At 46.8% G+C, this 27,387-nt stretch overlaps 1 protein-coding gene across 4 annotated transcripts in view; it reads right to left on the bottom strand.

Annotated features, from left to right (window-relative positions):
* Positions 1 to 2,959: 2,959 nt before the first annotated feature.
* LOC138517023 (zinc finger protein 271-like) overlaps positions 2,960 to 27,387 on the bottom strand; it is a 141,969-nt gene continuing 117,541 nt past the window's right edge. For 3 of the 4 annotated variants that reach the window (XM_069632534.1, XM_069632531.1, XM_069632532.1), the window contains one exon: positions 2,960 to 6,179. In XM_069632534.1, coding sequence (XP_069488635.1) covers positions 4,056 to 5,573 — 1,518 coding nt within the window. In that variant the 5' untranslated portion in view covers positions 5,574 to 6,179 and the 3' untranslated portion in view covers positions 2,960 to 4,055. Of the gene's footprint in view, positions 6,180 to 6,702; positions 6,757 to 27,387 lie in introns of all 4 variants that reach the window. The other variant, XM_069632533.1, reaches the window with a different exon arrangement.

Here is a 27,387-nt window from a genome sequence, read left to right as displayed (position 1 = left end):
CATAACCAACATCTGACAAGGCCAAATCCCAAAACACATGCACCACTCATTGGCGGCCCCCACACACCGTAAGGGCATATAGGAAGACACACTGCATTTGCAGAATGTGGCTGCCTCCAGCATGTCACCACACCGGAGAGTCATCCCTGGGAGTGGATTGAACTGAGGGCAGCAGGGATCCCACACCACATTACCGGTTCGGCACACCCATAGGAGTGGTGGAAGGCACCATAGTACGGATCAGTGCAGTATGATGAATATGCCACTGACTACAGCCAACACACCCAACTACGGAATCACACAGTACACAGCCCTTCATGGATCTAACCTCAAGAGTGCTGCATGCATCAACGAAGCACGTACCATTGAGATGTGCGTGCCATTGTTCATAGACCATCTGGAAAACCCTCCCCCTACAGCATTCCATTGCACAGGACACATATTGGGGCCATGAATGGGGTAAATGCATCCATGGACATGTGCGTATGGGCATCAATGACCTGCTGCCATGTAAAACAAGTTCAGTTCTCCACCATGACAGTCAAGACACTTACCTTCATTGGCTAGACATGCAGGTGTTGGTGGCTGTCCCTTGACACCATGGTACAGGACCCCTGTCACAAACCCACAGAACAGGCCCAAGGAGAACTACAATACTGCCCATACCCGTGCATGCGTGCACGCTGGGAACGTCGCAGTGGGCTTGCCGGGGTAGTGCGACTGGATGAGGGGGTGTCCTCTTGCTGAGGCGGCTGAGTGGGATGAACAGCCTCAAGGGCATCTGCAATGCGTCCAAGGACTGCATAACCGGTTTGTACTGTCCGTGACCACCTGACGCATTGCCCTCAATTCGTCTACCCTGCCCTGGCGGTTGTCTTCCATCACCTCAGTGATGAGGGCAGTCAGCTGTGCCGCACGCAGTGCATCCAGTGACAGGGTTTCATCCCTGCAGGAGATTGGGCTTACATGCCCTGACAGGGCCTCGACTGTGGGACTGGGCACGGGATTGGCATCTCCCGGTGATTCGCCACGTGCACATCGGCCAGGTGTGCAAGGCTCCCCTGAGTCACTGCACGACACCTGGGGGACATTGCTGGGCTCTGGGGTGTGGACGGTGGGGTAGAAGTCCTCCTCTGACGCCCCACAAATGGACAAGGGGCTGTCCACGGTTTCCAGGTGGGCCGTGGCTGCCATCTCCCCAGCAATGCTCAACTCCTCTGGCCTTGGGGTGGGCATTGTGGCAGGCGCCGATGCAGGGAGGGATGGGGGTGGTGCATCCTACATGGACCTTTGGGGAGCCGGGGTGGGTGTTTTTGTCTGGGCTGGTATGCAGCGGACCCTGCCTCTGCCCGTGGAGGTGGTGGGACGGCTCGTCTTGGCCTCCTCGCTCTCATGCTCAGTGCCTGTGGGGGTAGAAGAGAGGGACGGCATGAGTGATTGTTTGAGACGCTAATTACATTAATGGCTGCATTCACATTTCAGTCATTTGGGGTTTGTCGCCTTTTGGGCGTTGCAACATGTGTTTGATATGTACGCAGGTGTCGGAGTCACTCATCCTGGCCTGGTACTGTGCAGTCTGACTTGCACACTGCCAACCCATCTGCACGGTGTGCATCATGGGATGTGCCAGTTTGTGCACTATGTGTGATGTGCGTTATGTACTTGCACTTGGCACTTGCTTGGGTGGCAGTTGGCTCAGCATGATTTGGATGGGGGGAGATCACCATGACAAGGTGCTTTGGACGGCCCTTGGGTATGTATTTATCATGTAATTGCCATTGGCGCTGTTGACTTTGGACACTCACCTCCATCAGCAGACGACAGTGTCCTCTATGGATGCGGTCCCAATCAGTGCAGCGCATGTCTCATCCCATTCCATGAGTTTCGTGGGGGAACTTGGGCCCCCTCCTGTCTGCTGTGCCTGACTCTGGTTGGCGGAGAGGATGCTCCGCACCCTCATCCGCAAGTCATCCCACCGCTTGCAGCAGTCCAGGGGGGTGCGGTGCCTACTGTGCTCACCCTTTGGGCAACTAGTGCCCAGATGTTCTTTTTGTGGAGCACCGCCACCCGGCCCATGTCCCCGCTGAACACGACGTCAGTGTGCTCCGCCAGGGTGTCGACCATGGCCTGCAGCTCTTCAGGGCTAAATCGCTGCCTGCGGAGCCGGTCCGCTGACTTCTTCAGGGCTTTTGGCATTGCTACCGGGTGTGTAGGCCTTTTCCAAACTTCAGATTGGTCCCAAGGGTGCTGCCTGATGAGGATGGCAATGGATTGTGTTTTTAAAGATGGCTGCGGCGCTCCTTCCTGTTCCTGTGCGATGACGATATTTCTGGTTCCGTTATTTTGCGGTGACCGTAATTTACAGCATCCGTAAATTACGGTCACCGTTATTTACAGATGTCGCTGCTTCAGTGGCGGTGTTGTTAAGTACCTCTCTCAGAATGCCAGTAGGGGGTTTTACGGGCCATTTAGCGGCATGCCGCTAGGTGCTTTACCAGCATGGCGCAAAGCTTGTGCCCGCAAGGTCGTAATGGGCCGCAATTAGCCGTCTGTCACCAGATTGGTCTCGTTCTTTCTGCCATGCCGGTAAGTACCGGAACTTACCTCCAGGCTCGGAATGAGGCCCAATGTCTCCAGAGCTCTGGTCCTCTCTAGGCTGGACTACTGCAACAGCCTCTTTCCCAATCTCCCCCCTTTCCTCCCTACGCCCCCTTCAGCTAATCCAGAATAGGGCTGCAAGACTTGTCCTTGGCCTCAAACCCAGGGACCGGATCTCTCCATCTTGTCTCATGATATAATCCATTCTTTGGATGCTAAAGTACAAACCAATACTATATTCAAGGACAACTTTACATTTTCTTTTCACTTCACTCCCCACATACATGCTTGTTGCAGAGTGACAAGAATTCCTCGGGATCAGTTGTTTTTCACCAGCCTCTTCACAGACACAAATATCATCTTTTAAAGTGATGCAATGTTTACTTTATTTTATTTGCTACGTTGAGGTATCCTGGGTTTAAAGTGTTTTTTTTAATACAGACATGGGACCAAAAGTGATATAAAGCACATCTCTCTAACCTGGATTAGAATTGTATTTTGCAAAGATATTGTCAAATTAATGGCAAATTTGTACTTTGGCTTCTTTCTAAAATACATTGTGCACTTTATTCAAATGTTTTCCTGAATATATGAGCTGTTGGCATGAATTCTGTGCTTTGATGCACATTTGTTCAATCTTTCAATGCGTGACCTCAGAGCTGAATCTTCTTGATGTCCATGCAGTATTCGAAATACTTACTAAGAGCTAACATACCTATTCTTCTGGGCCTTAGGAGACACACATAAATACACAACTTAGTTTATTTCTGTAAGAATGGTTTGGCCATGACCCACTTTATAATGACATTTTGTGGTCATTGCATTTTCCAACAGATCCATCTGGCTACTTGTGCACAATCCATTTGCTATTAAAGAGCCTTCGTGGCAGATGACACACATACCTGCTTTTTCATGTAGGCGATTAGTCAGCACTTTGTTATAACTGTCCCAACAACGTAAGCCTACCATATTAAGGTTTTCATTACAATTGTCCTAGTCATGCATTTTCAAATTTACGACCCCACAAAGACGGCCGACATAACATTCAATATTTTACAATCTCACTGTGGACTGGGTCAGCTGCTGACATTTGTCCCTTTCTATTGCCCCATGGGCCTGAGCTTGTAACATGTACACTCTGCAGGATGCAGGTAGTTTTCAGGGTAATAATGCAGATTCTCATTAATGGGCCTTCCCATTAATAACCATCTTCCAGTTAATTTGCCTTATTTTATATTTATTTTTGTATATAAACTCAGGATAAATATAACATCATTCTAACATATCTTCCTCCGGCTTCATCAGCCTTGACCTGGGACAATTCAATTTCCACTGTAGTGGTCATGGATAGTGGCTCTTGTAATTGACTGTGAAGTCTTCTTCTGCTTTATATTCTCTCGGGACTTTTGTCTCCCGTTAGGGATGTTTCTGCGTGCATGTCATGATCGGAACAATCCCTACTGCTGACTCTTTGCATGTTTCTGCTGATGTCTAATCAGAGGAGTGGACTGAACAAAACCTTTCCCACATACACTACAAGTAAATGGCTTCTCACCAGTGTGTGCTCTCTTGTGTATACCCAATTGTTGTGACTGAGTGAAACGTTTCCCACAATAATCACATGTATATGGTTTCTCTCCTGTGTGGAATCGTTTATGTATCATTAGAGAAGACGCGTCAACAAAACTCTTCCCACACTCATTACAGATCTTTGGTCTCTCTCCTGTATGAATTCGCGTGTGTCTTACAAGTGCTGATGACACACTGAACCCCTTCCCACATTCACTACAAATATATGGCTTTTCTCCGGTGTGTGTTCTCATATGTTTAACAAGGGTTGTTGCTACACTGAAGCTTTTCCCACACACACTACATGTAAATGGTCTCTCTCCGGTGTGTATTGTCTTGTGTTTCCTAAGTATTGATGACTGGGTGAAACACTTTCCACAATCACTACATGTATATGGTTTTTCACCAGTGTGCAATCGCTGATGTAAAGCTAGCAACTGTAATTGACCAAACATCCTTCCGCATTCACTACATGGAAAGGGTTTCTCACCAGTGTGCACCCGCTGGTGTGAAGTCAGAGCGGCTGAATTACTAAAACTCTTCCTACACATATTACAAGCATGTGGTTTCTTCCCTGTGTGTGACAGCTGATGTTTCAGAAATGTATTTGATTGAATAAATCTCTTCCCACATTCACTACAGGTATATGGTTTGTCTACTGTATGAATACGCTGGTGTTTTTCCAAAGCAGTAGATTGACAAAATCCCTTTCCGCACTCACTGCAGGTATATGGTTTCTCTCTTGTATGCATGCGGCTGTGCAGAAGAAGGCCATGTGATTTACTGAAACTCTTCCCACAGTCATTACAGGTATATGATTTTGCTAGCGTGTGCACCTTCTGATGTTTTATGAATGCTGATGAACTACTGAAACGCTTCCCGCATTCACTGCATCTATGTGGTGTCTTTTCCACGTGGACTTGTTGATGTTTGTGCAGTTGTGAAGGTCGCCCAAATCTTTTTCCACAATCAGTACATGCAAACGGTTTGTCCCCAGTGTGTGTAACCTGATGTTCCGTTAACGCCGATGACTGGATAAAACCCTTACCACATTCTGCACACTTAAACGGCCGGTCCCCTCCATGTGTGAATTGGTGCCTGAAGAGGCTGGATGTGTGGCAGAAACTCTCTCCACATTCATTGCATTTGTAGGGTCTTTCTCCAGTGTGCGTTTGCTGATGCCGTATGAGATCAGAGGACACCCTGCATTTCTTCCCACATTCATCACATGCAAAGGGTTTATCATCGTTGTGAGTTTGTTGGTGCCTTAGTAGATGAGATGAGCAACGGAAACTTTTATCACATTCATTGCATGCAAATGGCTTCCCGTTTCCATGCATCTCCTGGTGATCAAGGAGCGTTGACGCAGAACTCAAAGATTCCCCACACTTAGCACATACAAACATATTTAGCCCGGGATTTCTTCAAGTTGTCTTAAGAGTAGAACTGTTCCTGATTTCAATGCAGGTGTGTAATTTGCATAATGGTTTGCTCACCAAACGTGGGTGTATTTCCTGGTATGATTCAGATGCGACACTTGTTTCTTCATTGCAAGTAATCTTTGGCCACATATCATGCAGGTGTGAGAGTGGGATGACAAGTTAAAACTCTTTTTGCCTTCACAATAATAACATTGTGAAAGGGTTGCAGTACATAGTTCAGGCTTTGAATTTAATACATGTTGCACTCCTCCTTTAGTCTTAAAGTCTCAAGGACCAGAAAAGACATGTCTGAATTGGTTTCCATATTCAGTGATAATAATTAATTGTTTGTTGTAAGCCAAAGTGGCATGAAAGAAAAAGCTCTGCATGCATTCAGTATCCACCGATGGTTGCTTGCCCTCCGTGGACTTGTTCAAGATAGGTTCCTCATTTTTGATAGCCGGCTTTCTATTGTTTACGAGACGAGCGGCTTTCTGTTCCTCTCTGGTCTTTGGGCTTGGAAATCACTCACAGGTTTTCTTAGAAAAAGCTAACACAGCATACCCTTTTCCTTCTGTCTGTATGAACATTCTGTTGGAGTAAAAGAGAACAAATGAAAAATGTACATCAGAATGACCATTTTTAAAAAACATTTGGAATTTGCAGATTTTACATAGAAAGAATACTGAGGTGTTCCCTAATACAGAAAAATATAAAGTTATTATATTTATCACAATGCTTATTTAGCACTTATATCCAAAGTGCTGAACAATAAAATGTAGCTGTTCAATAATAACGAACAATGACAAAAGATCATGATCTAAGGAAATAGCTGACAAGACACAATTAATGAAACAAGTATAAAAATGTATGAAAAAAAGCATGAGTAATACATACGTTTTAAGATGTTTCTTAAAAGGACCTAAAGAAGAACAGGAGTGAACATTCAAAAGGTAGAGAATTCCACAATTTAGGGGATGCGTGGCTGAAGGAAAGATAGTAGAAATTTAGAAGCAGAGCAAATTGCTCTAGTAGGATAAGAAACATCAAGGAACAAAGGTAGAACGAGGCCAAGGCATGAATACTTTTAAAAACTAAACAAAGAAATTTATACTGAAATCACTGTTCGACTGAGAAGCAATGAAGATGGGCCAGAGAAGCAGAAACACTGGAAAAATAGAGAAAAAACAAAATAAGATTCTCACCACAGAATGTAGGATAGATCATAGGGAACAAAAAGCAAAGTTAGGGAGATGAACAAATAAAAAGCAGCAATAATGGGGAAGGGATAGAGCAATGATTTGCAACAAAAGTTTGGTGGAAGCAAAAGTTAACACATGACCAATTTACTTAGTATTAAAAAGATGAAAATGGCAGAATTAATCTAAACCAATAATTTGGCGTGTAATGGAAATGAGGAAACAAAACCTAGTGCGATTAACAACCAATACAAAGCTGGAGCGAATTAATGTAACTCAGAGAAGGTCAGGGAATTGAAGCAGAAGAGAATAGAATTTGTTTTTTCAGGTTATGCAAAGGAAACGGGACAGCCAAGATTTGACAGCAGAAAGGTAAGAAGAAAGACTTTGAAAGAAGGGAAAGCATGCAGGATCTGTGTATTATCAGTTTAAAGGTTGACCTGGAAATTGTTATAAAGAGGCCACAGTTTGCATGTAAATAACAGTGAGCTTTGAACCGAACACCGAAGGATGTGGAAACAGTCTTGACGAGGAACCCTTCCATGAAATAGCAAAAGAACCATTAGAAAGGGAAGCAGAAAACCAATGGATAACAGTATAAGAAATCCCAGGGAGAGAAGAGTATTCTTATTTATTTTATATGTATTGCGCAACTGGCCCTGGGGCATCTGGGCACATTTCTTGAGTACACTGCTTACATATAAGACATGTACATGATAGTTACGAAGGTACATAATAAAAAATGTACAGGTACATATACAGTATTATACAGGTACATGGGCTACAAGATGGTACATAATTTACAATAGCAGTCAGTGTGATCGCCAAGAGGGGAACAGAGTGAAGTAGAGAAGCCCTTCATTCACAATTACAGCAGGATAAAGATGATGTGAGTTAAGTGTTTAAATCAAGCTCATGAAGCCAGAGTTTGGTTTTGCTCTTGAATAGATGATAAGAGGGTTAGGACCTAAGTGTAACAGGTAGTGTGTTCCAAAGTTTAGAAGCCAGAAGAGGGAAGCTGGATCCTCCCGCTTTCTGGAGCTTAAATCTGGGCATAGTTAGAGATTAGGCTTGTGCAGATGTCTGAGGTCTAGTTGAGGTGTGTGCAGTAAACCTTTCGGGACAGGTATGCTGGGCGTGGTTCGCCTGTGCCTTATGAGTCAATGCAAAGGTTTTAAGGGAAATTCTGTGTGCTACAGATAACCAGTGTAGGTTTTGTCTCGTATCAGATATGTGCAGTTTCCTCGGAATGTTAAGAGCAGCTCAAATGGCATTGTTCTGGGTTACTTGTCGCTTACTGATGTTTCTTTGGCTAGTCCCTATCTAGAGGGCATTACAGTAGTCCATTTTGGCCATAACGAGGGTTCTAGCGAGGATAATACAGTTGGATGCCATGAGGAAAGGTCTGCACAGAGGAAAACGTTTGCAGGTATAGGCTGAGGCTGAGGCTGCTACCACAGCATTGCTTTGTCTCACGAGGGACAGTGTAGAGTCGCGGTATATGCCTAACATTTAGTATCATTAGAAAGAAACCTTGACGTTTATTTCCATCATTGATGAAATATTTGAAGGCAGTGTCCAATTTGTTGAGTCTAAAATGTGAACCAAGAATAAGTAACTCCGTTTTTTCATCATTTAGGCAGAGCCCATGATGTGCCATCCAAACTTGGATGACTGTGTAAACTTCGTTAAGCACTTTTGAGTCGGTTGCGTAGTCCCCAGTGATAGGTATGACTATATGAATGCAATCCGCATAATTAGTGCAGAAGACACCCAGATAGTCAAGAATATCAAAGAGAGGCTTCGGAAATACATTATATAGGGTAGGGGAAACACATGACCCTTGTGGGACCCCACAAGTGACGGGAGATGGTTCAGCGGAAGAGGAGGGTGCAAAGACCCTCATGGTTCTGTTTGCCAGAAAGGATCTGATCCAGGAAGTAGCTTCATTTGAGAAGTGGGCAGCTGTTTGTCAGGTGGTGGCAGAGAGTTTGGTGGTTGACCATATCAAAAGCTGCCGATAAGTCAAGCAGAAGTAAGAGGGATAGTTTACCCTTATCTTTTATATCTTTAATTTGGGTCATTAGGTCTATCAGGGCAGTTTCAGTACCGTGTTTGGGACGGAAGACCGATTGACGAAGGCCTAGGAGTTTGTTAGATTCCAATTAGTCCTGGATTTGTCGGTAAGCTGCAAGGTCCAGGATTTTCAATAGAAAGGGCACCGTAGTAATAGGTCTGTAGTTGGATGGGTTATTAGGGTTGAGGGTGTTTTTTTATTAAGGTGATAACCCACACATACTTAATGTTATCAGGGACAGACCCTTATTTAAAGGATGCATTTATGAAGGTGGTAATGAAGGGCGCAAGGTTGTGCTCAGCCGCTTTATTGACAGGTGCTGGGCATAAGTCAACTTGGCAATTGGAGGGTTTAAGCTTCCTAATAATGTTTTCGACTTCCCAGGCAGACAAGGGTGAAAAACGAAATGGTTTGAATGAATGCTCCGGAGGAGTAATATTATGAGTGGCCGAGTTAGATTCTGGAGCTGAGAGTAGGGTGCATTTTTTAGGATTGATTTTAGTTTGCAGCATGGCTATTTTTTTCAAGGAGTGCCTTTTGGATGTTAGTACACCAAGTGGAGTCAGTGATACACTTGTTAAGGGGGGGGGCTACAGGAGACTCAAGTTCTTTAAGGATCTTGAAAAGCGCTTTGTGTTAGCTTCAGCTTGTACAGCTTGTTTATTATAAGTGTCTTTTTTTGTTAGAAATATAGCTTCTTTATAGTTGGAGGAGGCAGTAGTTAATATCATTTTATTGGCTTCTGATGGGAGACTTTTCCAGTGTGCTTCTGCATTTCTTTTCGCTTTACGGGGATCTCTTAAGTGTGGAGTGAACCACGAGTTGAGATGTGGGGGTGGTTTGGGTTTGCGCAATTTTAATGGGGCTATTGTGTTTTATGCTTTTAGAATGGCATGATTATAAATATCCACTAGAACTGTGCGGTCGGGATTGGAAGGTGGAATGTTATTGAGAAGGGGAAGGATAAGCGGGAGAAGTTTCTCCTTCGTGATATCCTTCTTATTTCGGGTATGGATGGAGGGTGTAATGTTCGGTTTATGGCTATGTGGGGTGGATATAATAGAGAATGTTATTTTATGATGATCAGACCAGATACATGGTGAGGCTGACATCAGGTTAAGCGTGCAATTCAAATCCGCAAGCCAGTCAAGGGTTCTCCCTTTGATGTGAGTGGGCTCCTGGATGTGGTGAGTAAATCCTAAATCCGATAGTGTACTAGCTAAATCAAGTGCTTTGAGGTCATTCGGGTCTTGGAAGCCAAGATTGAAATCTCCAAGTATTATGCTTTGATAATTTGGCTTAGTGTTGGCTGCTAGGAATGATCTGATGTCCTCCGTAAAGGTGGAAATAGGACCTGGTAGACGTTCGATGAGATGCACTGTGGCAGTTTGGTTAGGTGATAATGGCAGTTTGATAGTAGTTCGGCAGAGGGGATCTGCAGGTTAGGTATAGATCTGACTTTGAGCAAGCTCTTAAAGATGAAGGAAATGCCACCACCTTTAGCTTGGTTGGTGTTCCTATCACATCTAATGATAGTGTAGTTGTTTGGAATTGCCAAGGTCAGTGATGGCCCAGTCGCTGCGTGTAACCACGTTTCCGTGATGGCTAGGAAGTCAAGGTCTTCAAAGTAGGCAATCTTTAGTGCATGAGCAGGGAGGGATCTAGCGTTGATGAGGGCCCCTTTGATCATGGAGTCTTTAGCACTGTGCTCACTGTAGACCGAATGGGCTGCAGTGGCACTATTGTCATTGACCATAGTAATGCCAGTAATGTTAGCCACAGTTGAAGGAGTTACCAGGTGCGCAGGACGTTTGCTATTCGTGTAAGAGTGTTCGCGAGGCGCTTTATGGCTAAGTCTTAAACCTAATCTAAGATTTCTGAGGCAGGTAGTACTAGGTTGGTTAGGCAACAGTTTAGGCTGATTAATATCAGTTTTGGAGTTGTGATGGTGCATGGATTTACTGCTATTGGTCCACGGATATGGGCAAGGAGTTTTTGGGCTAAGTCTAGAACCTAATCCCAAATTTCTGGGTACATGGTTGGATGGGTTTAGGTTGGGTAGCGAAGTGTTGAAGCCAGAGGGCTGGGTCGTTGTAAAGACTGGTAGGGGGTGTCTGTACTTCCGCTCTCTATATGGTAGAGGAGAGGCACGAGGACCCCAGCCAAGATTCTCTATTATTGGTACGTGGTCGAGCAATCAAGGCCTAGCTTCTCAGGAGGTGATTCAGGCTGGTTCTTAAGTACAGTGTAGTCCCCGAACCCCCACAAAGGAATGTCCACACACTATTACTGAAAACACAGTCTTTATATAATTAATATTCAAGGGTATGTACACGATCACAATAACGCACTTTGTACTCGGAAGTCAATAATGATAAATATATACAATTCTAAAGTGGTACCACTAAAGTTATCAAATCTCATTAAAGTGCATCAACGGTATGGTTAAAATGTCACACAGATTAATAACGAGGAAACCAGCAATAGAGATAGGCAGGAACGTAAGATGGTTGGAACAATAGGCACAATACTGACCCCTACCGCTAGGCACAGTTCTGTGTGGAGATCCCCCCCACCTGGGCAACCTGTAAATAAAGATATATAGCACAAGCCTAGTCCATAGGTTCAATAGTCTTACTTCCTCCTATTAACGTTTTACCCCCCGCCAATGTACCTGGTGGAGTAGAGTTCTCCAACAATGTGTCGACCGATCCTTCTCGAGTGACTCCCTTTAAGGCAGGAGCCACGGATCGTCGAGAGGTGTCGGGGAACTCGGCGTTCGGTGTCGGGGAATCAACGGCCCTTCTTGAGTGCCCTCCCTTTAAGGCGGGAGTCACGGGTCGTTGAACGTCCGACGGTGAACAGGTTGAACTACGGCCATCAAGTGGCAGCTAGTTCCTAGCGTTGCTCATCGACGACAGAGCGTTGGCGTCCTGCAAGGAGGAGGCGTGCGGGGCACCTCGGTGACAATAGTTCTGGACCGCAAAGAGATGATGAACTGTGGCCCAGCCAGGGCGTCGAGTCGTCGGCGTCTCTGTGGTCTTTAGGTGGCGGGAAACCCACCGGTGGATGCTCCTCGGCATGTCGACGGTCGGGCCTTCTCCAGCGGGAGACAAGCGTATGACGATGCAGGCGAGAGCGTCCGATGATCAATTGAAGTTCTTAGGCAAACGGGAGCACGGCGGCTCCGGTCGGCGACAGCGGTCATCGACAGTGGCGGACAACAGTCCGAGTGCTTGTCCTTGGAGTTCCGCAGCAGTCCCCGTATCGGGTCGGCAGCCTGTTGAAGGTCTGTCTACCAGGGAGCGTTGGCAATGATCAGCTGTGCACGATGGTCCCTCGTAGCTCGGGAAGAGGGCGCCTTACCAGGTCCTCTCTGGGTCAGTCCTTGGAGGCACAGCAGCTTTCAGATTGTGAAGGAGAGCAAAAGCAATTCTTCTCGTCCAGTAGGGCTTCAAGGTCAAGCGTCAGTTACTCCAGTTACTCGTCGTAGTGGACTTCAGCTTCTGAACACGATTCCTAGCAGTGAGAGGTCCCCAGATATACTGTTGATCTCCCATTCATTTCGCTGGGTCACACTCAAGTATCCAATCACGACAAAGGGCATTCATGCAGGCAGGCAGCCAATCAGGCACACAAGGTATTCAGGCCATTCACTTCTCTACAGACACTCACAACAAGTTATGTGTATTGGGACAAGTACCGAGCCATTCAACACTCCAAGCTGCATTCATACCGGTTTCGCGCAGGGCTGTCTCAGTCATTGTGTCAACCACCAGATACTAGACATCCACAACACAGAATGCATATTCGTCACACACTCTATTCACCCGGGTCCCACCCACAGGAGGTACCCACAACATACATCACCGGGAAGGCTCCAGCTAGTCTGGCCGGGCCTTCACAACAACACCATATGTGGCATTTCCACCCAACAGCCAGTCAGGGGGAAGGGACAAGGTCAGGGCTTCCCAGGACTTTGGGAAAACAAGGTAATGGGTAATAGAAAGCAAGAGGCCACCGGGGCCATCTTGTTTTCCATCAGGAATCAACTGATCCCAATGGCAGGGCCGGGGTATCCCAAAATGGAGGATACTCCGCGCACCTGTCAAATTCAGCATGGAGCTGCCACGAGCCCATACCCTGCTCTGCGGTCCACCCACAGGTGCCAAAAAACATACACTAGGGGCACAGGGTTGTACCCCCACCCATGGGTGCCATAAGGGTATCCCACGGGTCCGTTCACCAAACCAAAAGAAATAGCTGCACCGCCAGGAGTCCCACATGAACTCCTGCGCGGAAAACACGACAGAACACACGATAAAAAGCCGTAAAGGACAAGGATACGGAGGCCCTGTCCCTCTGATGCATTTCCAGCATCACAGTCGTTTAGATAGGGGTTAATGCAAGACATTGTGACTGTGGTATTCAGGCTATGCGAGTGCGAGATAGAGATGGCTGATGAAAAAAAGAGGCCGGTATTGGGGCGTTATGTAGTTGGGTGCATAAAATGAGCTGACAGAATTGTGATGGTTCTTATATAGGAAGTCCAAATGGGGGTGCAGTATGAGAGTCCTAGTGTGTGAGGTGGACCCAAAGATGGGCCCTATAATGAGGAGCAGAGTGCGAGTGAGACTTGTCAAGAGCTAGTGCATGGTGGCTTATGAGGGTAAGTAACTAAGAGGTGTAAATATTAGTTACAGTGAGGCTTCATGGTAGTGTGCCTGAGTAAACTGTAGAGAGGCGATGATATGGCACAGTACGTTACAAGGCAATGTAGCGGGTTACTCAGGGTTTTCAAATAATTCAATACTTTTAAAAATTAACGTAGTTATGCCGTAAGTAGAACTAGCCCTGGTGATGTAGGTAGCTGGGGTAAACTTTTAGCTACAAGGTAACACAAATTGTATATATGTGTATAAGCAAGCATTATGGTAAGAGGATAGAGTGGCGTGCAAAACCTACATCTAAAGAAAGATCATTACAAGAGTGGCGGATAACACAGTTCATCAAGGCCTATAAGTGCCTGTCAGTTTTGGCACGAAGATGCAAGCATAGTGGATTGGTGTAATGTGTACGTTTTTAGAAAAAGTTGGTACCGTAATACAGGTAAATGTGGGTTAATGCAAGCACAATAATTTGAGATAACAGTGGATGTAGGCAAATGGTATCGTGATGCAGGATAATGCAAATTAGGTCAATCAAAACGGCAGTAGATGTACATGACAGGGTTTAAGAAATGGTAACATCAAAGACAACATTAGGCGACATTAGGCGAGTGATCCTCGGAGGCAGTACAAACACCAAGTAGGTCAAGCAATATGAGTACTATTACCCTTAGGGTGGCAGCAGTTATCAGTAACTAGATCAGACAGTAATATGAGCGATAAGGTGTAGTATAGGCACCAGACAGCATACTAGGGGCAGCAAGTATTTGATTCTGCGGCAAGGTGACCCACCTGTAAAAGGCTTACATATAAACATGACTAATGATAGCGTAGATTCGAAGGAGCAGCGACATGTCAATGTTTGTGACAGAGAGTGTGCTCAATAATGAAATAGGTTGCGGGCATGCTTACTTTGTATTAGTTAGAGATACTGCTCAATTCGTGAGTTCAGTGCAATACCTGGTCCTTGATGGTCCAATGGCATGTGGAAAATGTCGCAGAAGTCCAAAAATTCTAGGTCGACAGGTCTAGAATCGGGGTGGGGGTCTGCGTGTGTGAACCTCATGGACTCGATTCGGAGCGCTCACAAGGTTACACACGTGTGAGTTAGAAGGTGACGATCTCAGCGCGGAAGTGGGGTATTGTGGTACGTTGTTACAGGGTATAGATGGTTTACAGATAGGACTTATCTGTTATCTAATGAAAGGCTCTCTCGATGAGCGCAACCAGTGCGTGAACAGGCACAGAACAGGGCCTTTTCATATACAAGCCTTATCAGTGTGCAGGCCGGCTTCCGCCTACCGGCGGATACACGTCTTCAAATGTGGATCGGTTACTAGCCAACGCGTCGGGTGGCCATTTCAGGGGCAGGCAGGCCACGTGAATCCAAATCAGGACGTACAAGGCAAAAAGAATGCAGATTTTCGGCAGGATGGCAATCAACCAATGCTCCTTATGGGTTCAGGCAACCATAGCAAGAGCGATGCTCACCGTATGCGTAGTGATGCACGGGATTGCAGCGAGTTGGTAAGCACGGGCAGACCCACGATGCAGCGTCTCTGGTCGGAAGGTAGCTGCAAGGGAAAGGGCCCCTGCCCTCTCCGAAGTCGAGTGAAGAAGGATCTGTTGGGCGCAGAACAGGGCCCATCAGATGCAGCACTGAGATCAAGCAGACGCAAGATGGATACATTTTAAGATGACGGATCGTTGTGGGTTTAACTTCTGGTTTAAATTCAGACAAAGGACACAATGAATTTTGTGATGAAAGAACAGCTGAATTCAACTTACTGTAAGTATTCACATTTGACGTCTGTAGGCAAATAATGCAAAGCGTCATTAAATCAAGAAGAAATGAAGGCAGATCAATCAAGATTGCGGATATCTCGTCACAGAAAGGTAGTGGTTGGCGATGAGCCAATAAAGGAAGTAGTTTGAGAACAATAAAAGATTATGTAAATAAAAAATAATCAGCCGATGAAGTAACATGGGTCTGGATAAATTCAACTAGAAGATCAGAAGAAATGAAAACCAGATTTAGCGCCCCACCTGTAATGTGTGTGGTAGGGGAAGAGGCTTGTTGAAGATTATAAGTGGAAGGAGAAAAGATCAGAGGACAAAACAAAATGTCGGATTGGGGAAGAGGAATATTAAACGTCTTAAATGCAAATATAGATAGCCATAAGATACATCTGCCTCATGCAAATATATTGGGCTCATGGCAAATGTAAACACTCTACAACCTATTAAGTATTTTTACAAGATTTGAGTTAGGTCTACGTCTGTAACTTGCACCATCCACTACTCTGAAAAGACTTCAATGTACTCTTGTAGCATCTTAAAGACTTCATCCCATTGAACTCGTTTGGCGTCAGGCATAGGTAACAAACCTAAAGAACTATTCTTCAATAGTTCCTGTCTATGAGAAACCTGAATTGGGCACATTGATGCCAGTACTGGATGCAGGGAAACATTATACCACCTTTCAGAAATTATTGCACTTTGTGACCCCAATAAAGTTACATTAATACTTCTGTATATCCTGTTCAGGCAGGGCGTATGCCAGAGCTGCGACCCAATAAAGTTACATTAACACTTCTGTATATCCTGTTCAGGCAGGGCGTATGCCAGAGCTGCGACCCAATAAAGTTACATTAACACTTCTGTATATCCTGTTCAGGCAGGGCGTATGCCAGAGCTGCGACCCAATAAAGTTACATTGACACTTCTGTATATCCTGTTCAGGCAGGGCGTATGCCAGAGCTGCGACCCAATAAAGTTACATTGATACTTCTGTATATCCTGTTCAGGCAGGGCGTACGCCAGAGCTGCGACCCAATGAAGTTACATTAATACTTCTGTATATACTGTTGAGGCAGGGTGTAAGCCAGAGCTGGGACCCAATGAAGTTACATTGACACTTCCGTATATCCTGTTCAGGCAGGGCGTATGCCAGAGCTGCGACCCAATAAAGTTACATTGACACTTCCGTATATCCTGTTCAGGCAGGGCGTATGCCAGAGCTGCGACCCAATAAAGTTACATTGATACTTCTGTATATCCTGTTCAGACAGGGCGTACGCCAGAGCTGCGACCCAATAAAGTTACATTGATACTTCTGTATATCCTGTTCAGGCAGGGCGTACGCCAGAGCTGCGACCCAATGAAGTTACATTAATACTTCTGTATATACTGTTGAGGCAGGGTGTAAGCCAGAGCTGGGACCCAATGAAGTTACATTAATACTTCTGTATATCCTGTTCAGGCAGGGTGTACGCCAGAGCTGCGACCCAATAAAGTTACATTGATACTTCTGTATATCCTGTTCAGGCAGGGCGTACGCCAGAGCTGCGACCCAATAAAGTTACATTAACACTTCTGTATATCCTGTTCAGGCAGGGCGTACGCCAGAGCTGCGACCCAATAAAGTTACATTGACACTTCTGTATATCCTGTTCAGACAGGGCGTACGCCAGAGCTGCGACCCAATAAAGTTACATTGACACTTCTGTATATCCTGTTCAGGCAGGGTGTACGCCAGAGCTGCGACCCAATAAAGTTACATTGATACTTCTGTATATACTGTTCAGGCAGGGTGTATGCCAGAGCTGCGACCCAATAAAGTTACATTGATACTTCTGTATATCCTGTTCAGGCAGGATGCATGCCATAGCTGGGACCAAATAAAGTTACATTAATGCTTCTGTATATCCTGTTCAGGCAGGGTGTATGCCAAACCTGCGACTCAATAAAGTTACATTGATACTTTTGTATAACCTGTCCAGGCAGAGTGCGACCCAATAAAGTTACATTAATACTTCTGTATGTCCTGTTCAGGCAGGGTGTACGCCAGAGCTGCGACCCAATAAAGTTACATTGATACTTCTGTATATCCTGTTCAGGCAGGGTGTATGCCAGAGCTGCGACCCAATAAATTTACATTAATACTTCTGTATATCCTGTTCAGGCGGGGTGTATGCCAGAGCTGGGACTCAATAAAGTTACATTGATACTTCTGTATATCCTGTTCAGGCAGAGTGCGACCCAATAAAGTTACATTAATACTTCTGTATATCCTGTTCAGGCGGGGTGTACGCCAGAGCTGCGACCCAATAAAGTTACATTAATACTTCTGTATATCCTGTTCAGGCGGGGTGTATGCCAGAGCTGTGACTCAATAAAGTTACATTGATACTTCTGTATATCCTGTTCAGGCAGGATGTACGCCAGAGCTGCGACTCAGTAAAGTTACATTGATACTTCTGTATATCCTGTTCAGGCAGGGTGTATGCCAGAGCTGGGACTCAATAAAGTTACATTAATACTTCTGTATATCCTGTTCAGGCGGGGTGTATGCCAGAGCTGCGACTCAATAAAGTTACATTGATACTTCTGTATATCCTGTTCAGGCAGGGTGTATGCGAGAGCTGCGACCCAATAAAGTTACATTAATACTTCTGTATATCCTGTTCAGGCAGGGCGTTTGCCAGACCTGCGACTCAATAAAGTTACATTAATACTTCTGTATATCCTGTTCAGGCAGGGCGTATGCCAGAGCTGCGACTGAATAAAGTTACATTGATACTTCTGTATATCCTGTTCAGGTAGGGTGTATGCCAGAGCTGCAACTCCATCATAAAAGCAGATCTTTTTCCAGAAACTCTCAGGACATGAATTATTCAAGATAAACAAACTACAGCCACTAGCTATGGAAGTAAAAAACAAAGATTGTAACTCTAAGGGTATATATGAGGCTTCAACCCTGACCAAAGGAATCATCCATCCCCATTAAAATGAAGTCATCTTCAAGACCCCCTACTTATAGGAGGTGAGAACTCATGATTTTGGCCACAACACACATCAACGCAAATCATCATGGTACCCCATCACTAGAAATCATCATTGTACCACATCACTAGAAATCATCGTGGTACCCCATCACTAGAAATCATCATGGTACCCCATCACTAGAAATCATCGTGGAATCATTCACTTCTAGTCATTTAGGGTGTACTGCAAGGAGAAAGAAAATCACCAGCTTCAGGTTTTTAAAAATAAAGCGAGATGCACTCAACAAACGAATAAGAACCGTAGAAATCAGCCATGGGAAAATGATATGCTATGGCATTTGTAACGCGCCTATACACAAGTGTTTCAAGGCGTGACGAGCCAAGGAAGGGGGAACAGAGGGAAGACAGAGACAACAATCTTACTAGGCCAGGGGAAAGGGGAGGGGGCAGTGCTGTACATGGGATCAAAACAATAACAAGAGGTTTAGCCGGCAGGTGGCAGGTGCAAGGGGTAAGTGCAGAGAGCAGGTGTCCAAAAGTACAGGTAGGGGGACTGTAGGGTTACAGATACAGATCCAAGTGCAACGGCTGCCGAGAGGCAGTGCGGGTGTGCAACTGGGCAGGCAGGGTCCTGGGCCCGAATCAGACCAGGTGACCAGTGCAGTATCAGACAGGAAATCAGCAGGGGAGAGGAGGAGAGAAGGCAGAAGCAAAGAGGAAGGTGTTGAGGTGCTTCCAGGACCGTAGAGGGTTCTCCTCAAGCTTCAGAGAGGCAGTGAAGCTGTTCCAGAGGGAGGCCCCAGCCGAAGAAAGAGTTCTACCCCCAACTCGTTGCTTGGAGAAGCGATTGACCCTGAGGGAGTTGGAGTTGGAGGAGTGAAGAGCTTGAGTAGGAAGGTATTTGCAAAGAGAGAGTTGAAGATATTGAGGATCCAGGCCCCAGAAGGCCTTGTGGACAATGCAGAGGGTCTTGAACTTAATCCTTGCAACCACTGGTAGCCAATGCAGGGATTTCAGTGCTGGAGGGATACAATCCCTGGGCTTGAGGCCAAGGACAAGTCTTGCAGTCCTGTTCTGGATGAGTTGGAGAGGGCGGAGAGTAGAAGCAGGCAGATTTAGATAGAGGCTGTTGCAGTAGTCCAGCCTAGAGAGAACCAGAGCTCTAGAGGCAGTGAGCTTCTGGTGGAAGGAGAGGCAAGGAAGAATACCTCTGAGGAGGTGCCGCTGGTAGTTTGACTTCTTAGAGACGTCAGAGATGTGAGGAGAAAAGGAGAGTGTGGAGTCGAAGATGACCCAGAGGGTTTTAGCCTCATAGGTGGGGGCAGGAAGAGGGCCAAGGGAGGCCGGCCAGAGAGTGACAGGAAAGGAGGGTACAGGTGTGCTGATGAGGAGAATCTCTGTCTTACTAGCATCAAGGCCGAGATTGTTGTCGGCACACCACTCCTGGATGCCAGACAGACAGTCAGAGACGAGAGGAAGTGGTGGCAGAGTAAAGCCTCAAAAGGAGCCGAGTGTCATCCGCATAGCACTGAAAGTTCGAGCAGAGAGCGCCAATGCGATGGGTGAGAGATGCCAGGTATTGGTTGAGCAGCCAGGGAGAAGGTTAGAACCTTGGAGAACACCACAGGTAGAGAGTGAGATAAAGGAAAGGAAGGACCCAAGTTGGACCTGGGAGGATCGATCAGAGAAGAAAGAGGTTAGCCAGGGCCCGATTGTTGATACCCAGGTTATCACTGAGACAATTCAGCAGGATGGCATGGTTGACCGTGCCAGAGGCAGAAGAGAGATTGAGTAAGATGAGGACAGAGGGGAGATTAGAATCAAGGTTAGAGAGCAGGTCTTCAAGGATGTTCAGGAGAGGAGTTTCCCTGCTTCTGGCTGCTCTGAAGCCAGACTGATGGTCATGGAGACAACCAACAGATGCAGTGTGAAGATTAAGCTGGGAGCTGGCTCGCTTCTCCAGGAGTTTGCCCAGGAAAGGAGTGATGCAGATCAGGCGATAGTTAGCCGGGCAGGAGGGGTCGGCTGAGGGTTTCTTGAGAAGAGGGTGCACAAGAGAGTGCTTCTGGGGGGTAGGAAATGCTCCAGTGGCGAAGGAGTGGTTGCAGAAGTCAGCCGGAGCAGGAGCTAGGGTGTCAATGCTGTCCTTGACGGTTTTGGAAGAACCTGTTTTGACGAGACTTTCATAGGTCGGACTTGTGTAGAAACCTCGTCAGGGGAAAACAGAGGAAAGGAAGAGAAAGAGGGAGGAGAGGGGGCCACAGGGGGGCCGGAGGTAGAGGAGAGAGAGGAGGGAGTAGCAGGAGAGGACGAGAGGGTGGGCAGGATGTCCTGGGTTTTAGAGATGAAATGAGAAGCCAGGGCTGTGCAGAGGGTCTCGGAGGGGACAGGAGAGGTAGAGACTGCAGCAGGATTGGCCAGCTCCTTGCAGATTTTAAATGAGTTCGGCCGAGTTGTTAGATGCCACAGAGATGCGGGCTTGGATAAGGGCTCTCTTCTTAGTGCGGACAGAGAGCGGGTATTGCCTTTGGAGCAGGCAGCAGGCCAGTTTGTTAGAGGATGCACAAGAAGCTAGCCATTTCCTCTCAGCCACACTGCACTTGCGTTTAAGGGTGACGAGGTCAGAGTCATACCAGGAGTTGAACTTGGCTTTGGGCTTCAATCGGATACTCATGACAGGGGCAAGAACGTCAAGAGTATCAGAGATGGAAAAGTAGAGCATGGAAAGGGCTGTGTCAGGATGTGAGTCGGCAGAGGAAGAGGGGGTGGGGGGGAGAAAGTGGCGGCAAAAGCCTCAACTGACACATGCTTCATGGGTCGGATGACCGAAAAGGTAGGTGGCAGTGCTGGAGTTGGCTTGGCCTGAGGGGTAGAGAGGGAGAGATAGGAGGAAAGGAGAAAGTGATCACTCCAGGAGAGCGGAGTTGTGAGGGGGATTGAGAGGGGGAGGACTGAGGATCTCAGAACATCCAGAGTGTGCCCTGCAGAGTGAGTCGAGCCAGAGGGGAGAACAGAAAGAGAGAGAGTCGCAGAGGTCGCGAAAGAGTCCATAGGAGGGACAGGATGCATTCAGGTGAATGTTTAAGTCTCCAGGAAGGAGGAGTTGAGTGGTTGAGGCCAGGAGGGAGGTGGAGAGGTCCGCCCACTCAGAGAGGAAGGAGGTGATCTGACCATATGGCCGATAGATAGTAGCCAGGGTAATAGAGTGGCCAGTAGAGAGAGAGAGCCTGCAGACAAGGCATTCGAATGAGGAGTAGGCCTGCATAGGAATGACAGAGGCAGCAATCCACTCCGGGAAGATTAAGGCTACACCTCCTCTGGAACAGTTGGATCTGGGCACGGAGAGGATCTTGTAGCCATCAGGGAGGAGAGTGTCAAAGCTCGTGACAGAGCTGGCCATGAACCATGTCTCGGTGAGACCGAGGACATTGAGATCAAGTTCTTCCAAGAGGCGGCAGATGTCAGAGGAGTGTTTGACAGCTGAGCGAGAGTTGAGAGTGGCAATATGGAGGAGGTTGCCAACCTTGAAAGACTTCCAGGGAGGGGTACAAACTAGAGGTACGCCCTGCAGAGGTGTGGAAGGAGCCTGAGGGGGGCAGAAGAAGAAAGAGGAGAGGGTAAGGTAGCCAAGGAGGAGGCAGAGGGGGGAGGCAAGGAAGCCGAAGAAGGGAGAGAAGAGACAGCAGGAGAAAAAAGGAAATTGATGAGGCGCGGGAAGGTTGGCCTGAAGGCCTTGGACCAAGACAGAGCCATTCAGGTAAACATTAATGATGACCTTAGAGGAGTGGAAGGAGGCAAGAAGGGTCTCCCACCGGGTGCCACCATTAATGGGAGAAGAAGAGAAAGGAGAGAGCACAGAGACCATATGGAGAGTCCATAGGTCTGGTTAGGGAACGACAAAGAGGATGTTGGTGAGGATCTGTCTGGAGGAAGCACTGGTATAGGTGTCAGCGATAGGGAAAATAATGTATAATAAATAATCATGTTATATACACAACATAAAGTACCATTAATATGAAAATACTTAAACCATCCTGATATAGTTCAGCCATTGAGCCAAGATAATCATCCTTGTATCACTGCGCTAAGGCGTACATTAGAGCCTTCAAGCCAACATCTAGGTCAGAGATTACTCGTAATCATTACCATTTGACCCCCAATATTTACCAGTTCCGCAGAAAGAGCGGAAATGTTAATTACCAATAGCATATTGTTGAACGTAGTCCATTGTCCATACACATCTCATTAGCTCACTTAATTACAGGCATATCTGCCAGTCAATATCGCTATCCTGTTAGTAAGGTCAATAACGAACCTTCCGCTCTTTCTATGGAACTGAACTAAGCGTACAAGGATGGTATGAGTACTTGAATGGTGTGTAGATCCTGTTTATTTGTTTTAAATTGTTTTTCACCGACCATTTGTAAAAGCTACAGGGGAAAAATCCTGAAAAATCCTGAAGCTATGGCAACAGAGGAGGTTAATGCATAACAATGTCAAGTAAAGGTTTACATTCATAAATGTGAAATATAGAAGTTTCCCGGTAATTTAGTCATCTACTGGTCAGGTGAGGGCTTACCAACTGGTTCCTCTGCATCATCTGCATTATGCACATTCTTGCGAGAGGGCTTTGCACCACAAAGAATAGCTTGGAATAGAGTGCAATGTATGCCCTTGGCACTCAGTGTACGTACGGTTCATAAAAATGATCTGTAATCTGCAGCAAGATCCTATGCCTAAAGCTGGGAGGAACATGAGAGCCAGAGGATTCTCAATCGCTCTGTGATCTATACCTTGTGAGAGCTACATGGTCATTCCTCCCAGTGCCGCCCACCCCGCCCACCCCCATCCTGTCTACAAACCTCACACCTCTGCCCATTAATAGCAAAGCAGAATAGTGTAAAGATATCCCCCCCCTCCCACTCACCCTCCTGAGTGAAAAGGAAGGAGACAGCAAGGCTGCCCGTGGACCTGCTGCTATGGGCTTCTGCGAAGCAAGTCTTGTCATCGGGTGCTAAACGTGTGGCAAGCTAGAATATATTGCCCAAACCTGTCTAACATACCTACTGAAGAACCGATGGAAGCAAGCTACTGATTAAACCCCCCCCACCCTCCTCTAAACCTGGCAGGAGAGGCCGACCGAGGAACAACCGCAGGAGAGGCTGAATATGGGCACACAGGATGTATGGGTGACATGTTACCCTTAGAATCAACTTTAGGCAAGTGATACACCAAAAAGGATACGGGTAGAATATAGTAAACGATACAGTATAACTCTGAAATCCTCTTCTTAGTCTTCACTTTAAACTTCACTGTAGTATCCTCAAGGCAGAAACCTTTCCCTTGATTGCACCCCCTGCGCGATAACAACAACGAGGTCAGGGAGAGGAATGAATTGAAAGGGTGAGTATTGTACACTCTCCAATCTGTATACAAACAATAAATAAGGTAAGTAACTATATGATCTAATTCCTCGCTATGAAACCCCCCAGAATGACACTAACCTGTAGGAGGAGTTAGTAGCGTTCAGGTGGAGATCCAATTTATTCCAAAATAAAAAACAACAACCAGGAAATGGAAGGTTAGTGGGAAACTAATCCCGAACGGAACAAGGGTCGATATAGAGACGGGTAGGTGCACTCTGGATAGCGTTCTTAGTTCTGTGCACAAAGCAAAATTCAAAACAATCCTGGCATCTCCAGCAAGCAATGGACAAATCCAATGGTAAAGAATAAGTACCGCATTGGTAAACAATAGCACAAGTTCTGGTCTCTAGTTAATTCACAGTTAAACATTCACCCTTAGTACTGAAATGAAACATTCCCAACTGGGATATAACTGAAGTGTGTAGAAATATGGTGGTTGTAATAAGTCACTTCTTCGATGTGGAAGTAATGTCAACACATAGGAAAGTTGTATGTTAAATACATCACTTACTGTAGACCATCCGGTACAAACCCCGGATTGAAGCGGATAGGAAATACTTCCGCTAAGGTTCCCAGTCCTCTCTGGCGGGAGGCGAGGACAACTGAAAACGTTATCCGCAAGGCGAGTCCAGTGGGGAACGCGGAAGCTTGTGAGCAGCGTCCGCGAGGCAAGTCCAGCTGGGAAACGCGGAAGCGTGTGAACAGCGTCCGCAAGGCAAGTCCAGCTGGGAAACGCTGAAGCGTGTGAGCAGCGTCCACGAGGCAACAGGTACTCGGAATAGTTGGTAGGTGTCTTCCGGAATGTAACTCCACCCAGTACAGCGACAATTGGTGAGGAAGAAATATGACCAATATCTGGGAATGGTGGAATCAGAATTCCCAGGGTTAGGGCTAACAGCAGTCCGAATGTAATCCGACCGCCAACACAGAGTAGCGGCAACAATCAGAAGCGCTTGACGCTTAGAAAACAGGACCTAAATACGTGCCGTACCACGTGACTGTGAAGCTCATAACGGTCATGTGACCTTACGAGCTGAAATGCAGTAGCGTTTCGAAGGAAGTCGGGAAAACAAACTCATCTTGTTGTAGAACGGTCTTGCCACCGTTCTAAGTGCATATGGATTCCTGTTGCCATATACAGCCGGTGAGCAAAGCGTGACAATGGGGCAGGGAAATTACATACTTGTGGTGGTGGAGGGTCAAAAAGCAACTTACTTCATTCCTGAAGAATGAAGACAAAATTAGCCATAAAAGCAGTGCTGATGTTCCCAGGCCAGATGCTTCCATACGTGTTGGTACCAAAGTCCATGGATACCAAGAGTTGTATCCAAAAGCTGGAACTACCGATCAAAGATTCAACCTTTCCTATTGAAGCATCAGTGATACCTGGTTTACCGGAGCTAAGCATCTTAGAAAAAGATTGTCCGACTTGTTCTCAGTGGATGGACCATGCACAGAAGAAACAGATATTCACCATCAGCACAGACCTTCAGCATCCAAGGACCACAAACTACAACTCATCTGGCTGAGAATGCTGACACCCGATTATGGTCCATGGATTTCATAGAAGAGGACCCAAAAAATCCCTCTTCAGCAGAGACCATCCAAAGGTGTCAGATCACCTATGGGGGAGGCCCCTTTCCATGGAGCCAGGGAGGTGAGGCCGCTACACGATAGTCCCCGTGTGAGTGGATCTAATGGGAGGGGAAATCCTTTATGGGATTGGTGACAATGGCCTTGGGTGAACGCAGTATGGAGCAAGTTACGTACCTGTAACTCTTGCTCTCCAGCATGGGTCTTGCATGGGTTCACATGCTCATGAATATTCCCCGTCGTCAGGCTGGGAATCCTGGGTAAAAAGAAAGCAATTTAGCTTCAAACTTAAACTGCTCATCTCCTCTATAGCCTATCAGTGTCTTTTGGGTCATACTGCCCCCAGCCATTGACACTCATCCTCCTAAACTTCACCCCTGGTGGCCAGCTGCACTTTTGGTAGCGCACGTAAAGTGAATCCATGCAAGAGCCATGCAGGAGAACAAGAGTTACAGGTATGTAACTTGTTTCTGATCCAGCATGGGGTCTGGCATGGATTCACATGCTCATGAATACGATTACACAGAAGTGCATATACACAACCACAGGAGGTGTCAAGGCTCACAGTAGCAATACACTTACCCCTGGAACAGAGACACCTCAAACAAACAGGTTTGCCAACCCAGGACTCCTCCCTGGAATCCCTGCGGACACAGTAGAATTCCGTGAAGGTGTGGGTAGACTTCCATGTAGCAGCCCTGCAGATGTCGAGCATGGGAACTCTATTGCTGCAGCGATGGCTCTGGTGGAGTGGACTGTCGGTCTGCCTGGAAGCGGTCTGTTGACCAGACGATGTCAGTGTATGATACAGTCGGAGAGCCACCTGGAGACGGAAGCCCTAGAAAGGGCTTTTTCATGTCCCTCAGGTCCAAAGTTGATGAATAGCTGAGACATCTTCTGAAGGTCTTATGTGCGTGCCATATAGAACTCCTTAACGACCACAGGGAGAGCTTGCCCGGAGCCTGTGTGTACCTGGTTATGGCTGCCAGGTGGACCTTGATGGATGCATGGACAATACTAGCCTTGGCAGCGACAGCAGGTATGGGAGGAACTGCGGAGCAGAAACGCGTATCGGCGCAATCTTCCACGCCCGGCACCACACTGTGAAATGCTTCTACTTTCGCCTGTAGCAGGCTCAACATAGATGGGAGACCTGCCCTTGTCCAGGATCTTTAGCATTCCAAAGGCATTCCCCTCACGCTCTGGCCGGCCTTCCTTGGCCCTCCTCTTACCCCATACCTGCGAGGCTAAGAATGTTACGGTCATCTTTGACTCCACACTTTCCTTCTCTCTTACGTCTCTAAAAAGTCAAACTTCTTACTGCACCTCCCTAGAGGTACTCTGCCTTTCCTCTCCTTCCCCCATAATCTCACTGACTCCCAAGCTCTGGTTCTCTCTAGGTTGGACTACTGTCACAGCCTCTTTCTAAATCTACCTGCCTCCACTCTCCGGCCTTTACAACTAATCCGGAACAGGACTGCGAGACTTGTCCTTAGCCTCAAGTCCTGGGATTGTATCTCTCCAGCTCCGGAATACCTTAATTGGCTCCCAGTGGATGCCTTCAACTATCCCTCCCCTCTCGAGCCCTTTGCTCCTCTACTTCTAACTCCCTTAGGGTCAGTCGTTTTTGGAAGAAACGAGCTGGGGGCAGATCTCTGTCGTCTGCTGTGGCCTCCCTTTGGAACAGCCTCCCGGCCACCTTGAAACTTGAGGAAAACCATTTCCGGTTCCAGAAGCACCTAAAGACCTTCCTCTACACTTCTTCCTTCGCCCCTCTTCTCCCTACTGATCTGTTTTCTCTCTTGGCACCGTGCACATGGCCACCCTCTGTCCTCTCTGCCCAGGTAACTGCTCACCCTGCCTCCTCCCTCCTGCACTGCCTCCGGGCCACCCCGTGCACTGGGATCTGTATCTGTACCCAAACAGTCCCCCACTTTTATTCTGCACTTATCAGACATATCCTATCTGACTAATCATGCACTTGCCATGCACTTGCCACCTGCTGCCTGCACGACCACTTTTCATTGCCTGCATTTATTATTTCACTTAT

The sequence above is a fragment of the Ambystoma mexicanum genome, chromosome 6q (genome assembly GCF_040938575.1).
Source record: "Ambystoma mexicanum isolate Mex_15411 chromosome 6q, UKY_AmexF1_1, whole genome shotgun sequence".
Lineage (NCBI taxonomy): Eukaryota > Metazoa > Chordata > Amphibia > Caudata > Ambystomatidae > Ambystoma > Ambystoma mexicanum.
This window is presented reverse-complemented; position numbering and strand designations above follow the sequence as displayed.